At 35.3% G+C, this 15,181-nt stretch overlaps 1 protein-coding gene across 3 annotated transcripts in view; it reads left to right on the forward strand.

The window, feature by feature from the left end:
* The window catches only part of PIBF1 (progesterone immunomodulatory binding factor 1), a 105,453-nt gene that overhangs the window by 17,034 nt on the left and 73,238 nt on the right, over positions 1–15,181 (forward strand). For all 3 annotated transcript variants that reach the window (XM_059839135.1, XM_059839134.1, XM_059839136.1), the window contains exons 6-10: positions 769–902; positions 2,911–3,019; positions 6,212–6,393; positions 8,219–8,344; positions 12,342–12,440. In XM_059839135.1, the coding sequence (XP_059695118.1) occupies positions 769–902; positions 2,911–3,019; positions 6,212–6,393; positions 8,219–8,344; positions 12,342–12,440 (650 nt within the window). The remainder of the gene's footprint in view (positions 1–768; positions 903–2,910; positions 3,020–6,211; positions 6,394–8,218; positions 8,345–12,341; positions 12,441–15,181) is intronic.

Genomic DNA, 15,181 nt, shown 5'->3' on the forward strand with positions numbered 1-15,181 from the left:
AAAATTCCAGTGGAGAGTTGAAGGGAATGAGTGTGATTAGGAAATCTGTTGATCTTCAAAAGGAATACTTAGTATTTTAAAAGATGAATACTCTCTGTGTGTTCTCTTGCTTTGCTTTTGTTGTTTTGGTTTCCAGAATAATCTGTAAAAGTATGTGAGGATGAAAAAGAAGGGAAAATGGAAATTAATGCTGATGGGCCATTAAGTAAACTATTTTATTTTATTTTTTCTTCCACCAAAGCTTTCCATGATATTCTTCAGCAGACATCGCTTACCAGATACAATACCTACAATTTGGGAGTAACTGGCTGAAATCTTTCAGATAATGACAGATGTTGCTAAACTTGCTGAACAAACCATCCTCTTTCTTTTTTTTTCAAATTAAGTGGCAAGTATCTTCACAAGTCTCTTGACTTGTTTGAAACTGTTGTAAAGGTGGTGTGACTTTCGTGCTCCTCATAAAGGTTTTCAGACCACCAGCTGTTTATGACGGTTACTGGTCTTGGAAGTTGTGCTAAAGGACAAATGCATTGGAAAAAATAGGTACATTTAATCAAGTATTTGTAATAAGATAAAAATAAGTTGAATATTGATATAGCTGGTTACTTTGTGATGTGCTAAATTTCCAAATGCTGAGACAAATGAAAGCATTACCACCTGAATATTCATGAGAAGTTTTAAAGAAATTTAGTTGGTGATTACTTCAAGTAAAATAAATAAATAAATATCAGTGCAGCTGTGATCTTTTCAAAATGTCTCACTTCCTAGAGCTATGAAGACGAGAGGAGGAGTCGGTCAGAGCTTGAGGTCAGATGCCAGCGTTTAACACTGGAACTGGCTGATACCAAGCAGTTGATTCAGCAAGGTGATTACAGGCAACAGAACTATGATAAAGTAAAATGGTAAGTAACTCTATAATTCAAGTGTTTAACTAACATACAAATGTTAATAAAGATCAGCCTTGATTGACCAGACTTCTTAGTTTTGTTTTTGACTTACACATCTTTTTTCTTACCTCATACACTAATGGTTCAATTACCTCTTTTAGTATATTGCAGACCTAAAATGAACAACATTCTGAAAACCAATGCATCAAATTATCTTCCTAAAAGTTTATATTTTCAGATTTACTGTGTTTTCAAGGGAGCCTAGCAGTCTCATTGCAGCTAAGGAAGTGGGAGCTGTTGATGGCAAGCATCTTGGAACAAGTACTCTTTTTTTATTCGTAGTTTAAAAGCAGTGATCTAACAAAAGGCCCTATGCTCTACTCTGTGCTGCTTTCTGACTGAGTTAGGAGGGCAGGACCTTGGGAATTTATATTTACAACTTAAGATATCTTTGAAACCATAAATATGAAAGGGCTGTTTTGAGAACTCTGGCAGATAATCTTAGGATTACCTTAGTGAATTTGTTTAACTGCAGGAAGTTCCAGTGTCTAGCTTTTTTAAAATACAGATTGTACTGTTATAGCCAATGTTTTGAATATCCATCTTGCAAAAAGCAATTGCAAAATAGTGAAATAGGCTTGTTGTAAGTATACTCATAGACGTATACCTCACAGTCCAGCTTCCAAATAGCTTTTTCAGTGTGCTCGCAAGCACAAGAAATCTGGTCTTTGGCACATTTTTGGAGAAATGTATTCAAAAATTTGGATTATGAATAGAAAAGACCCTGTCAGCTCCTTAGTTGTTCATATGGAATGAACTCAGGCATAGTTACTGACACAAATGACTTTGCCCACTATGTCATTTGTAGGGGAATCTGTCTTCTGGATTCACAGCATTTTTGGTTCACAGCAATATGTACAAAAACAGCCCTGGAATCTTTCTGGCATCTTGTTGCAAATAGGATTGATTGGTGCTGTGATTTGCTTCCTATATGCAACTGCATCTTAATAAGTGGATTGTAATAACTTTCATGTGAATGGCCCCAGTGTTTAACAGTGTGCATTTAAAATAGTCTTGAGTTGAGAAAAGCATGAATGAACGTGCCAAAACTGTACTTGAGAGAGTAGGTTGTATTCAGCTGGGTAGGCACACATGAAGAGGAGGGGAGAGCTCTGTTGGCATAACTGCATGAGGATATTTGGGAGCACTGCAGGAGTAAATCACTTCCAGACTTGTTTCTGCCGTTAAAAAACACTATGTCAAATCTAGTTCTGCTGGACTACAAGTTATCTCAGTTTTAAAGTAATGCTGTGCTTAATATAATATTGGTTAACTTTTTTGTAAACTGCAAGCTCATACTGGCTCATTCATTTCACTGTTCTGACAGGGTGAGAGTGGAGACATAGTGATGCTTCTTTGTGCATGGACAAGGCATTTTTGCTCAGGACACCAGCACAATTTTTGCAGCTGTGTCATGTATATTTTAAACATGACAACCCACTCTGGTATCAAGGCTGTATGCAGGGGAGAGTACCTACTGAGAGCAAGTATACATTGCTTTCTGCTCTGTTAAGAAGATGGTAATGAAGTTGTTTCACTTTTTCATTGGACTTCCATGTCTACAAAAGATTGAAGAGAATGTCATGGGAAATAGCATCAGAAGCTTGATAAAACTAAAACAATGGATAGGGGTACTTACAGATCATTCCTAAGAGAAGAAATGTATAGCCCAAAGTTACACTAAAGAAGAATAATTAGAGGAGAATAAGATAATTCAGGATGGGAGTTTGAGTACTGTAGAATTTTCTTTGTTTCTTAGCATTTAAATAATTCTCAATTGTTTCATGTAAAATGATACTGTTGCAGGTGTTAATAACTATAAAAGGTTAAGATTATCACCAGCTGTTCTGTCACTGACTGATTGGAAGAAGTCAGTGTTGTGAACTGGCTGAGAAATGAAAAAGACACAGGAATTTTGTTCATTACACTTTGTGCATCTAATAGTTTAACTTTGCTTTCACAGTGAACGTGATGTATTTGAGCATGAATTGTCAGAACTCAGAAGAAACTATGAAATACTGGAGGTATCATACAAAACACAAACTAAAGAAAGAAATGACTTAGCAAAAGAGGTAAACATAAATTTCTTACCTTAGGAATTGTGTCTTTCTTCATCTCAGGAATTTGATTCTTTGTCTAATCAAGTTTGTCAGGGTCATGGAATAATTTAATTCTAATGATCTCAACAGACTAACTGCTCCAACCCACCCATGCAGTACAAAGCAAAATTAGGTCAAGTTGCTTAGAGCTTTTTCAGGTTTTTAATGTCTCCAATGATAGAGATTCCACAGCCTTTTAAATAATCTGTTCCAGTGTTTGTCTGTTCTCTTGTGAAAATGCATTTGTAAAAAGTAATCAGTTGGTACACCTTTTTTCTGTTGCGTCTTGTCCTGGCCCTATGTATGGCCAAGACTCTAGTTTTATGTGTTCCACTTGGATGGCTGAAGGTAACAATAATATTTTCCCCAACCAGATTTCTCTCCTGAAGGCTGAAAAATGTTCCAAGTATTTCTCTTAACCCCTTGAACATCTTATGCTGTAGTTCATGACCGTCTTGGTAGAGCTCTTCTGGTCCTGTTTCAGCATGTTAATGTATGTCTTTAGGACATGCATGTCATGGGATATAGCACTCCAAATACAGTCTCACAAGTGTGGAACACAGGATAATAATTTTCTTTACCCCACTGTCTGCATTGTTCTAATATAGCCTTGTAGCCACTTGGCCTTCTTTGCTGTCAGGGCACATTTCTGTCCCGTGTTCAGTTAGTTCAACAGATGTTTGCCTATCTGATCTGTATTTTGCCAGCTTTTCCATAGAGCTGTTACAGGAGGCTGAAAGCCATGCAAAAATAAATTACATGGACAGTGGTCCCCCCATTCACATAGGTAACATATGTCAGGTTTGATAGGTTTGGCCTTCGTAAATTCCTGCTAGTTTTTCTGTCACCTTCTTGTTCATATTCATGGATATAGCTTCCAGGGGAATTTACTCATGATCCTTGCAGGGACTGAGATTACATTTACCAGCCCAACTGAGTGCTCCTCCTTGAGGAGGATTCTGGTAATCAGAAGCCTTAATCATTTGCCATGGTCCTTCAAATGGCTGGTCACCCTCACAGCAACATAGGTTATCTCCCTCAACATCGGTCAAGTGCTTCCCATTTTTTCCTAGGCGTTATATACATGCCATTTTCCTAGGTATGTGACTTAGAAGGCTGAAGCAAAGACAGACTGAACTCTGCCAATAAGCTCAGGAACCTGGGAGGCCCCAGGGGAAAATTTACCATTGGAAGATGAATGCTGTGAGTATGCTTGATATGGTTTAACTCCAGCTGGCAACTAAGCCCCACACAGCTGTTTGCCCATCCCAGTGGGATGGGGGAGAGAATCAGAAGAGTAAAAGTCAATAAAGCTCATGGGTTGAGACAAAGACCATTTAATAGGCAAAGCAAAAGCTACACACACAAGCAAAGCAAGTCAAGGAATTCATTCCCCACTTCCAATGGGCAGGCAAGGGTTCAGCCAGGGAAGCAGAGCCCTGCAAGAATAGTGTGGAAGATCTTTGTGTGTTAACACTTTAAGAGCTGAATAAATGGGACGGACTGCTCCTGAGAGTATTCAGGGGAGATGTGTTCCTTCTCTGTGTAAATAACAGTGTTACAGATAAAACAGATTCTAAAACTGCCACTTTAAAGATAGTATTGCTCTGCCTAATTTTACAGGTAGCTGTGGAGATTGTCAGAAACATTAGGGAGAAAACTGAGTTTCTATTAGTACCCCTTTGGTGTCAGTCTGAAGGCTCTGTTAGTCTATTTATTCCTCAGTCTAGCATTGTAAGAGGACACCAAAAGTCAGGTTTGTTCTCAGCATACAATGGCCAAAAAGGTACTGTCCTGTACATCAAGTTTGTACATACATATGGAGTACTGCAGAATAGCAGCAGCAATGGCTTTTTTCATTAACTTTATACTAAATTAATCAGAGTGAATACGAGTAGCACTAGAATACCACTTCAAACTGTGTATTACTTTAATCTCCCGGAAGGTTTCTGCTGATTTTTGTGTCTACTGATACAGTATCAAGTCCTGGACTGGAAGAGCATCCAATTGGAAGTTTTTACACAGTACTTGTTCCAGAGGAGGAGTAACTGCTTGCTTTTCTTTGTGTAATAGTCAATGATGTCTGTTCAGTTATAACATATTACTTGGAGAGAGACCATGTTTACCTTTTTTTTCTTAAATCAGGTATAGAACAGGCATTTATACCTCACCCTGAGTGTGGTGCTCAGCAAGTGGGCTGATGGAGAGGAGCATGCCTCTAAGAGCACTGTTTGTATATAAATTGTCATCTGTTTAACTTCTTGCTCCATGTCTTTGACTCCACTATCTTCCCTAAGTAACCTTTAGTCCTTCTATGACTTAGGAAAAGGTGAATTCTGTCTAAACCATGTACATGATGTCTTTATAGCAGTAGGAGACATGTTTCTAATAAGTTATTAATTTATCATTCTTTGAACTTGGTATGTGAAATCCTCAGGAGCTTAAATGGCAAAATTCTTTACGGGGATGAAACTGTTTTTGTTATCATGATTATTGGGCCACCTTGCGAACAGTGCCCTTTATGCTCTTTGCCTGTTCTCTAACTGTGTTCACCTTGAATGGATGGAGACTACTCTCCCTCACACTACTTCTTGGTGTAGGAAACGTGGTTGATTTGATGACAAAGGTGGCTGTTCTCAACTTTGGCATCAGTTCAGCCTTTTGTAGCAACACCAGCTCTTCGCTCTTGTCCACAACAATTGTGCCTTATATCACCCCCAGAACTATTAGTTTTACCATTTCTTTATGGAGCAGTAATCACCCTGGTGCCCTTAAACATTTCACTGCTCTTCCTGAGAATGTCATAGTCAGCATGACAGGTTGGAACCAAGATTCTCCATCAGTATTTCTGATGTAGCACTATGCAGTACTGCTGCTATTCAGTACTTCAACACTGTTTAGATACTGATGTAGATGAAAGGACCTCTTTTTTCAGGTGCTAGCTACTGGAAATAAATAATGAAAGCTCATAAAACTGTATTGTTATTGAAGTCTTTTTTTCAGCCTAAAGCTTCATCAACTTGCTTAAACTAAAGTGTAAATAGAGTCTTTTGGTTCAGATGATTTCACAGAAGAGAGTTAAAATTAAATTGCAAATATGCGTACATAGGTTAAATACTTATCTTGAAATTCGTGTTAAAGTGTTCTTTTTAATACCTTTTATAGCTGGCAACCATACAACAATCCCTCAACTTGTTGCAAAAAGATAAAGATTATCTGAATCGCCAGAACATGGAGCTTAGTGTTCGCTGTGCGCACGAAGAAGATCGTCTTGAAAGACTACAGATTCAGCTAGAGGATGCCAAAAAAGCTAGGGAAGAAATGTATGAAAAATATGTTGCATCCAGGCAAGTTATTGTCTGTTCACTTCTGTCAGTAGACAGGTTCTTTAACTGTTTTCCCTTGTTTCTTGCACATATCCCGTTTAATTACTTTTATTTTTCAGAAAGCTAACCCATATTTTTTTAACTAGGAGCAGAACACTTTTCTTTGGGTCAAAGTATGTATCACAAACACTTCTTTAAACCTTTATAAGACCATAGCAGTGTAAGTAAACTTTCAGCATAAACTTCGACATTTATGGCAATTATTCTTGTAGGTTTCCTCAGTTAATTATAAAAGAAACTTCTTGTTTTCAATGTATATCCATAAATCTTGTGTCCTGTATAGCTAAGAGGAAGTGTGCTAATATGATTCTCCTGATAGACAGCTAAAACAAAAATTGTTACCTAAAAGAAAATAGAAGGGCATTCTTGAAATTATTAGTTATGGAGCTCCAGCCCATATCAGAAGAGCTTTAAATATTATTTTTACTTTCAATGCAGTCACTCAAAGTTTTTAAAATTTGTTTTGCATGTTTATATCTCATTATTACATTATATTATTATTAAATGTATTTCATCTATATTCACCCAGAACTTCTGTATTTTAAATAAAAAATTAAGTCTTACTTTTGAAAATTTAAGAAATCATTATTTTTAGGTTTTTTAATGATAAACCTCTTTATTGTGTAAAAGGTCTTCATAGAGTATTTGCTATAGTGTGGCACAGTTGAAGAAGGAGAATAAATAAGTTTACTTTTATCTTGAAGGGTCAACTGAAATACAATGTCTCAATAAAAAGAAAACCTGGAAAGTTTTCTTTTACAAAAGGAAAAAGAAATAAAATAAAAGGAAAACCTGACAGCAAGCATTTTGCATTTTAATATTTTGGGGCTTCTAGTTTATGTGTGGGAGTTTTTGTCCAGCTCAAGTACTCATTTCTAGGAATTATGGGCTATCACATGATTTGAAATCAAATTAAATTTAAAACCTTTTACAGTTGCAAATGCACATATTTTCATAATATGCTTTTGTTTCCAAACCTGTGATTTTTGCCAGTTGCTTAATTGTTGATTAATTATTCTTGAATATTAACTAAATGCTATAAAATTTTGACATTCCTTAACTGTTAAGCGCTTACAACATAACCCTATTTTTGTCAGAGAGATTCTTTATTTTCCTTACAATCTGTCATGAGCTTCCAAAGTTAAAAAAAAAGGTCAATGTTTCTCTGAAATGAAATTCTTTTATCCTGATATCTTCTGATATCTTCTGTTGCTTAAAAACATTGTGTTTTAAATAATTCATATGTTACATTGACAGGATAAATTCCCAGATATTGGGGGTTTTTGACTTCACAAATCTCCATTCCATTTAATTTTCAGTGTTTCCTGTGATGGTTTTTTCTTCTCATATGAGATGCAGATAGTACACAAAGAAGTCTTGTAGTGGCATGGCAGGATTGCAAGTCAATAAGTTAATCAATCCTTACCCAGTAATGAAGAAGAAAGTGAGGAGTTAAATGGTTACTTAATATAAGCACTTGTGTAGAGGCTGACTAAGAAGTTCTGGAAGAATGTTAATGTTATGTAATTAATCAATATTAAATAACTTTAAAAATTTAAATCTGTGTGCAAAAGACTTCTGTTTATTCACAGTTAAATATTATTTATTCTTGGTTGATTTTCATTTAATTTATATAGCAACATAGGTTGATAAGTATTTTAAGTCATTGACAGGTCAATGAGTAAAGATTGAAATAAAATGTAAAATCAAGAAGAACTCTGCTCTTGTAAAGCTGTACCTCAAGTTTTGATATTTTGACTAGTGCAATATGTTTGTTTTTTTACAGAGACCACTATAAAGCAGAATATGAAAAGAGACTGCAGGATGAGTTGGAACAAATAAGGTTGAAAACAAATCAAGAAATTGAGCAACTAAGAAGCACCTCAAAAGAGATGTATGAACGTGAAAACAGGTAGGTAAGGTGTAGGCAATAACCTAATTGAGGTAGAAATGACCAAGCACTGTTTTCTCCTTAGGTGTAGTGCTAGCTGACTAAGTCTTTGACAGGTATTCAAAATGTAACAATTTAAGCTCAGTTGTAAAACTGGTGGGAATCTTGTAAAAAGTGAAATGAAATTATACTTGTATGATAAGTTTGTTATATTTATTATTAAATGATGGACAGCCACCATTATCACTTGAAAAGGAATATTAAAATTCATGTTCTACATAAAATCTGGTGGTTTGAAGTTTGTTCAGAGGTATAGTATTAGTTAATTAACATGGGATTACAGTTTACATGTTGTGCTCTAGGGGCAATCTTGAAACTACTGGGAATCCAGAAGAGAAAGTGTTGATGCAGAAAATAAGGCAGGAAAAACCCAAAAGAGCTAAGACTTAGGCCTATATGAAGTAAATCTAATTGAGTTTTTTAAGAGCATCATGATTTAAAAAAACCGTTGATTTCCTGTAAATTATTGTGAAATTCTCTTTTGAAGAAGATTCTAGTTCTGCAGAGACTTGCATGATGAGTTGGTATGTGTGCCATCTAGTTGAATACCATGGAATTACATGCACATGCATAAACCTTTTAGGGACTTAGGGATTTGGACCTTTGGCTCTGAATTGCTTTTTTAGCTTGTTTTTTGCCCATTTTATTGCTTTAAAATGGGAGGAGTGCTTAATAACTTCACTGTAGATGTCCTGAAAGTGTCGTGTGGAGAAGGAAATGACAGTAGTAAAAAGATAATTGTGGCATCAGCATCCATTCCTCTAATAGGTAGTTTTGTTACTGCTGGGAAGAGTGGAAAAAGAACATGGTTTCTGCTGTATTTCAGTCAACAGAAAGGTTCTAATTAAAAAACAATTACATTTTTTGCAAGTGTGAGTAAAATACACATATACATCCACACCACTTCCTGTATCCAAATCTATTTTGAATTACAAAGTATGAATTTAAACATGCACTCCTTTGGAGATTTGACAAGTGTCTGTATATCATTGAGAAAGCTACTGAAAGATATTTCATTTGGAACTGCTTTACAGAAGTTTTTTTCCTCATTTTGAAATAATTACTTCTGAAATGCAAATCCCTTAGATTTGCCTACATGTTTAGCAAAAAAAAAAAAATAAAAATTAAAGGCTTTCTAGCATATGTTCTTTCTAGAAAATACTAAAAAATCCACCGTAAGGCAGTCTGCCTCAATTATAAGACAAATGGAACCTCAAATTGTGAGCAAAACAATTTGCAGTGAATTTGTGTAATGTGATGAGATGCTCTTTGTGGCTGAAAATGAAGTTAAGATGCTGGTTTCATCCTCCTGCTCAAAGCATGGAATGGTATTACAGCTAAGCTAATCCAATATTCAGTTGCTCATATTCTTTGCCAAGCCTGATGTGCCTGATCGTTCCTCTGAATTTATTGGTGGGTATTTTACGCTTGGATGAATCAGTTCAAGAAACTAAAATGGGAGGGGGCCACTAATAAAAAAGGTGGTGCTTTCATGCCTAATTTTTTTGGCATCATTTTAACTTGTATGGTTGTTGTAAGCATGGGCTATGTTTGCATTAGCAAGCATGAGTGAATTCACAGGGCATGTGAATGTCTGCAAGAGGTTTGACACTGGATTACCTGTAGTCTGTTCCCGTAGATCAAACACAATTTAGTAGTTGAGCGTGTGAGGTGCTTTCCCTAAGTACCTTTTCTGACGTGGTCAAATCTGACTGGAATCCAGTTTGTGCACTCTAGACCAGTGTAGTGATGTGACATTTATTGCATTTGTGTGCAATAAATGACAGTTGTGAAGAGGTTTGTTTGAAAACCTAATAAAGATGCCCATGAGCTGCTGCCTCCCATGTCTTCATCTCACCTTTTTTTCCCCCCCATGCCCATTCTTGATCTTCTAGATAGTATTTCTGTCCCATTTCAGAAGGTTACTTTCACTTGTGTGATAGGCTGGCTAGATGCCTCATAAGGCCCCAGAGCAGCCATTTGGGTAGGTGCTTCACCTCATGTGAAATGACAATCACGCAGTGGATAACTGGCAGCATCACTGGTGTGTCTCCTGGCTCTCTAGAAAGAGAGTTTCAACAGAAGTTACATCATATCTATGATTGTGGTCTTGTTGGTTGAATAGTCCCTCACTTGTGTCCTTTTTCCTCCTACTGCATTTTCAATTGATTAGTTGTTCAGCTAAACAAAAGAGTTTATTCTTTAAATGAGTCTCTGTATCTCTCTTACTGTTTCATTTTTATCCCACCTCCACTACTCTGGTCTTAAGGATACAGCTCTGGACTCCTGCTCTAAGACATAATATGCTTGATCTTAATGCTGTTAACAAAATATATTACCATATTTTGTTCCCATATTTCGGTATAAGTCACTTCTAAAGAATCTAATCTTAAGGTCAGTCCCCGATTTTTCTTTTTTAAATTCTATAGCCTAGTAACTCAATTTTTAAAGAAAATTTGGTTATCTTTCTCTAATAGCCCATTAACTGCTACATAATTCTGATGTTAATTTTTTTTAAGTAACTGTTTGCTGTTCAAATGAATTACTTTGAATTCAGAAAAGTGCCACTGATAACATTTATTATAGAAAATAGTCTTTAAACCAGAAATTATATACCTTTAGTGTGATACAATGACCTAGGTTAACATTTACATGAGCATAATGATTTTCTATGTTCCTTTGTATCCTGACTTTTCACTTTTCTCCAAAACTTTCCCGAGCCTTTAATTTCACTTTGCCTTAAGTCAGAAAGTTGTTGTGGGTAGAGGAAAAAAAAAACTTCAGTAGGAAGATCTTGGTTGCATCCACATTAGCAGTTCAGTTCAGATGAAGAATGTGGTGTTGAAGTGAATTCCCCTAGTCATAGCTGCTAGCCATGGTTTTAGCTTGCCTTGCAGCTATGCTTGGATTTGCTCATATTTGTAGCTTATGAATAGGATTCCTTTTAGATAAAACAAAATCGAAAGGAATCTTTAAGATCATCTAATATGTTTCAAATGCTGGTGAATGTTCATCATAGAAGCAAACAAGCAGTAGAGTAAAATCCTTAAAAACAGTCATAACGCAGATGTCTGATCCTCAACAACCACTGTTAGCTCTGGCAAATTGGCTGGTGCTCTGTTACACTCAATATTGGACATTGAGTTTATATACTGTATCTAAGCAGTGCTTCCCTTCCTTACAGTCTACTGCAGTGTTAATTTATAGCCTGCTTGCAGCAAAACAGACTATTAATAACTAATTCCAATTTTTAAACACAAATACTATATGTTTTATTCTTAGTATCATGCTGTTCTCATTTGTGTTGGTCAAATAATAATTGAGGTAGTTTGAACATCTTGACTGATCCCCGGTTATAAAAAAAAAAAGGAGTATCAATTGATTGTAATAAAATGTTATTTTATGGTTCTTTGCAGTTCAAAAATGTTGCCAGCAATAAAACCCAGAAGGAAACTTCAGTGATATGCAATAACATATACATCTCAGTAACTAGACAATTAGTTGCATGTGGAAGTAGGATTTCTATGATTACCTAAACTTTTCTTGCTCTATCAAAAGTTGTGAATCATCTCAGCTAGGCAGACAGCATTCCTGCAGTTATTTCCAAAGCACCAAGGAAAATCATTGGATTTTATTTAATTCCTGCAAAAAATAAATAATTTTTAGTTCTAGTATTATAGAATAATTAGAGTATTATAGAATAATATATGTTTCCACATGTGAGTAGGTGATTTGATAATTGTTTTTTACAATTTCAGAACTGGAAGCTTTCCTGGTATATTTGAAAATAACCTGAAGTAAAGCCTCTTTATAAATAGGTGAATAGATAGACCCTTCTGTCATTCTATGAGAGTAGAAGCAGGTAGCATTGAAATTTGGATCAGAGAGCAGTAATTAATGAAGCAAAGCAGTCTTGTTTCTAACAGATTCTTAACAGAATAATTTTTGTTTCCTTCAGAAATCTGAGAGAAGCACGAGATAATGCTGTTGCAGAAAAAGAGAGAGCAGTAACTGCTGAAAAGGAATCTTTAAGAAAATACGATCAACTCTTAGAACAGTAAGTGTTTTTAAAATACTTATAAAAAATCTAAAGGTATAACAGTGTTTATATCTAGGAGGTCTGGGTAGGAGGAATGACTAACTTCTGCTTACAAAGAACAAACTGAATTACGAACTCTTTGTTTAAATGAAGTTGCAGACTTAATTCTTGTACTAAATTCTTTCCATTATCACTGCAGTAATAAGATCAAAGTTTGATATTTCTCCTACCATACTGTAGAGACAAGCAAACATAATTATTCATTCCATAGCAAGAATGTCAATTTTATACTGCACAGTAGCAGTGGTCAAACTCTGAACCTGTTTGTGGGCTTTTTTCTTTAGTTAAAAGTAGAAAATGACCTTGTAAGATGACTTCAATTTATAGTTTTTATGAAGTTTGGATAGAGGGCTGTAGTCATGAACAATTATGTTTGTCACATGTTTCTCTTCTTACTACTGTATCTTCTAAGTCTTTCATAATCCATGTGTAGAATATATTGTCTATACCAATGTACAGTTCCATTCAATGGAGAAAGAAACTATTTTGATTTGCCTGTTTACAAGCATTCTAACTTTATGTTCTGTAACACCTTTTCCTTACTTTTTGTAAATTTCAAAAGTACACCGTGGTTAAACTATTAGGTAATGTAAAACTATGGACAGTAATCAAAGTTGTTCAGGTTAAGTTTGTCATGTGTCTTTAGTTTGGGATTTAATTCATTGTTTAGTGCAAGTTTTTTTTAATTTGTTTTTTCTTAATTAAGTTAATTAAGTGACTGTGCTACCTAGTCATCTACTCAGAGGAAGTACTAGATGGGACTTCTTTGCTCTGAATTATTTTTAATTACAGTTAAAATGTTGTTAACTTTAGCATAGGAACAAATTTATTAAAGCTTTTAATTTTTATTTATAACTCCTAAATTGCAGTGATGATACTACTGAAGAAATAGCATTGCTAAAGGATTGAAAAAATGTGATTTCTAACTGATGATGTCAAACAATAAGGATAGGTCTAGAGCAAATGAGATGGGTCAGAGGATTTGATATCCAAGGTGAGTTTAAGGGGCTTGACTTCAGAGTAATTCTAGTTCAGCTGAATGGGCCCAAGGGTGCTGAATGCCTTTTAGTGGTTGGAGCACACTGGAGGGGTTGTTGGGTTCTCAAAAGGAATTCAGTTTGCAAACTCTTAGGTGATGGCTCCACAATGCGGAAATCAAAGCCATTTGAACATGGAGGGCCAGGAAACTTGGTTCAAAACTGATCTCCTGGGTTAAAATAAAACACTAATGTGAGTCAACACTGGTTTCTTTATGATGAGACTCCTACCTTTCAGTGTGGTAAGATTTACTAAGATATGGGGATTTCATATATAACTGGAAGCTTCTCTTGAAAATCAGTCAGGCATATCATAATTTGAGTTTGCACTTTTACTTAATAAAAATACTAACTTTGCAATTCTTCTATATTTATTTTTAAACTTAAGAACTGTGGAGAAAATGCTTTTCTGTCTAGCTGTATTCCCACTAATGGAATGTGTCCTTTTTTCATACTATACTATATTTTTGTTGCTGTTTAAATTTATGTTGCTTTATTTTGAGGAGGGATGTCCCACTGCAATTAGAAACAGGAATCTTACTTGATACTCTTACTCTTCTATGCTCTTATAGCTTTTTCGAGTGATAAGCACTCCAGTTAAGTAAAACTCCCATTTCCTCATGTTAAATAAATTAATAAGTTGATTAATGCTGGATTTTGGAGTATTAAAAAGTAGATCGCTCCTCAGAAGATTATTTTCTGCTTGGGAACGTAGAAAACCCATGCTAGCCTATTTTGAAATGTTGGTTTCTCTCTTAAAAAGTACCTTACTTCTAACCACATAGCAGGTGACAAGCCCTTGACTTTCTTCACATTCCAAATCATCTACCTAAGTGAATTGCAAAGTAACTAACTGGCATGTTGAAATGGTAGAAATACCTTAACTTGAAAGATCCCCAAACTCTGAATTTACTGTGGACTCACATGTGGCAGTTCCATGGAACAAAGAAATTTTCTAGTATCACCAGAAACCCCTAAGATGAAAAAGGAATACCTGTGTTGTCCAGTTCTGTATTTAAGTGATTATAACAGCTTGTTCTACTTTAGTAAAGACAAGGTGACTCATCATAGTTACCATTGGTATCATAATCTGTATAAACAAACATGTTTGAAAGCTTCAGAAGTATGTGGAATGTAGACTGGCCTGAATGGTGGTTAAATAAAGCCCCTAGCAAATCTTGTGATCAGAAGTCTAACTAATACGCAATTTTCTAGTCAAGTGCAGTTATTTTCATTTTTTTTTACTCATGTTTGTGATAGTATTCTGTGAACAGCTATTTACAAATGCCAAGAAAATACCAAAGTGATAATATTCATGAAAGAGTTATATTGAGAAAGGATCTGCTGATTCAACCTTAAAGTAGACCACTGTGATATCAGGATGTATGTTTTGTTGCTCTCTTTGCCACTATACATCTGTAATTTCTGTCTGAGAATCCATGTTTCATTTACCTATGACAATGACAACAACCTTAAATTATTTTATATTTTTGGATTAAAGTCTTGTCAATATCACACATGTTCTAAAAAAATATGACCAAAGGGAAACATTTTCACTTGTTGTTGGTAATGTGACCTAAGACTTTTTTCTAATTTCAAAGCTCTAGTACCTCAGTTGAAATTGTCCAGGGGTAGAATAAGCAGAGGAATTCTGTAACAGCT

Source organism: Haemorhous mexicanus, chromosome 2, assembly GCF_027477595.1.
Source record: "Haemorhous mexicanus isolate bHaeMex1 chromosome 2, bHaeMex1.pri, whole genome shotgun sequence".
In the NCBI taxonomy this organism is placed as follows: Eukaryota; Metazoa; Chordata; class Aves; order Passeriformes; family Fringillidae; genus Haemorhous; species Haemorhous mexicanus.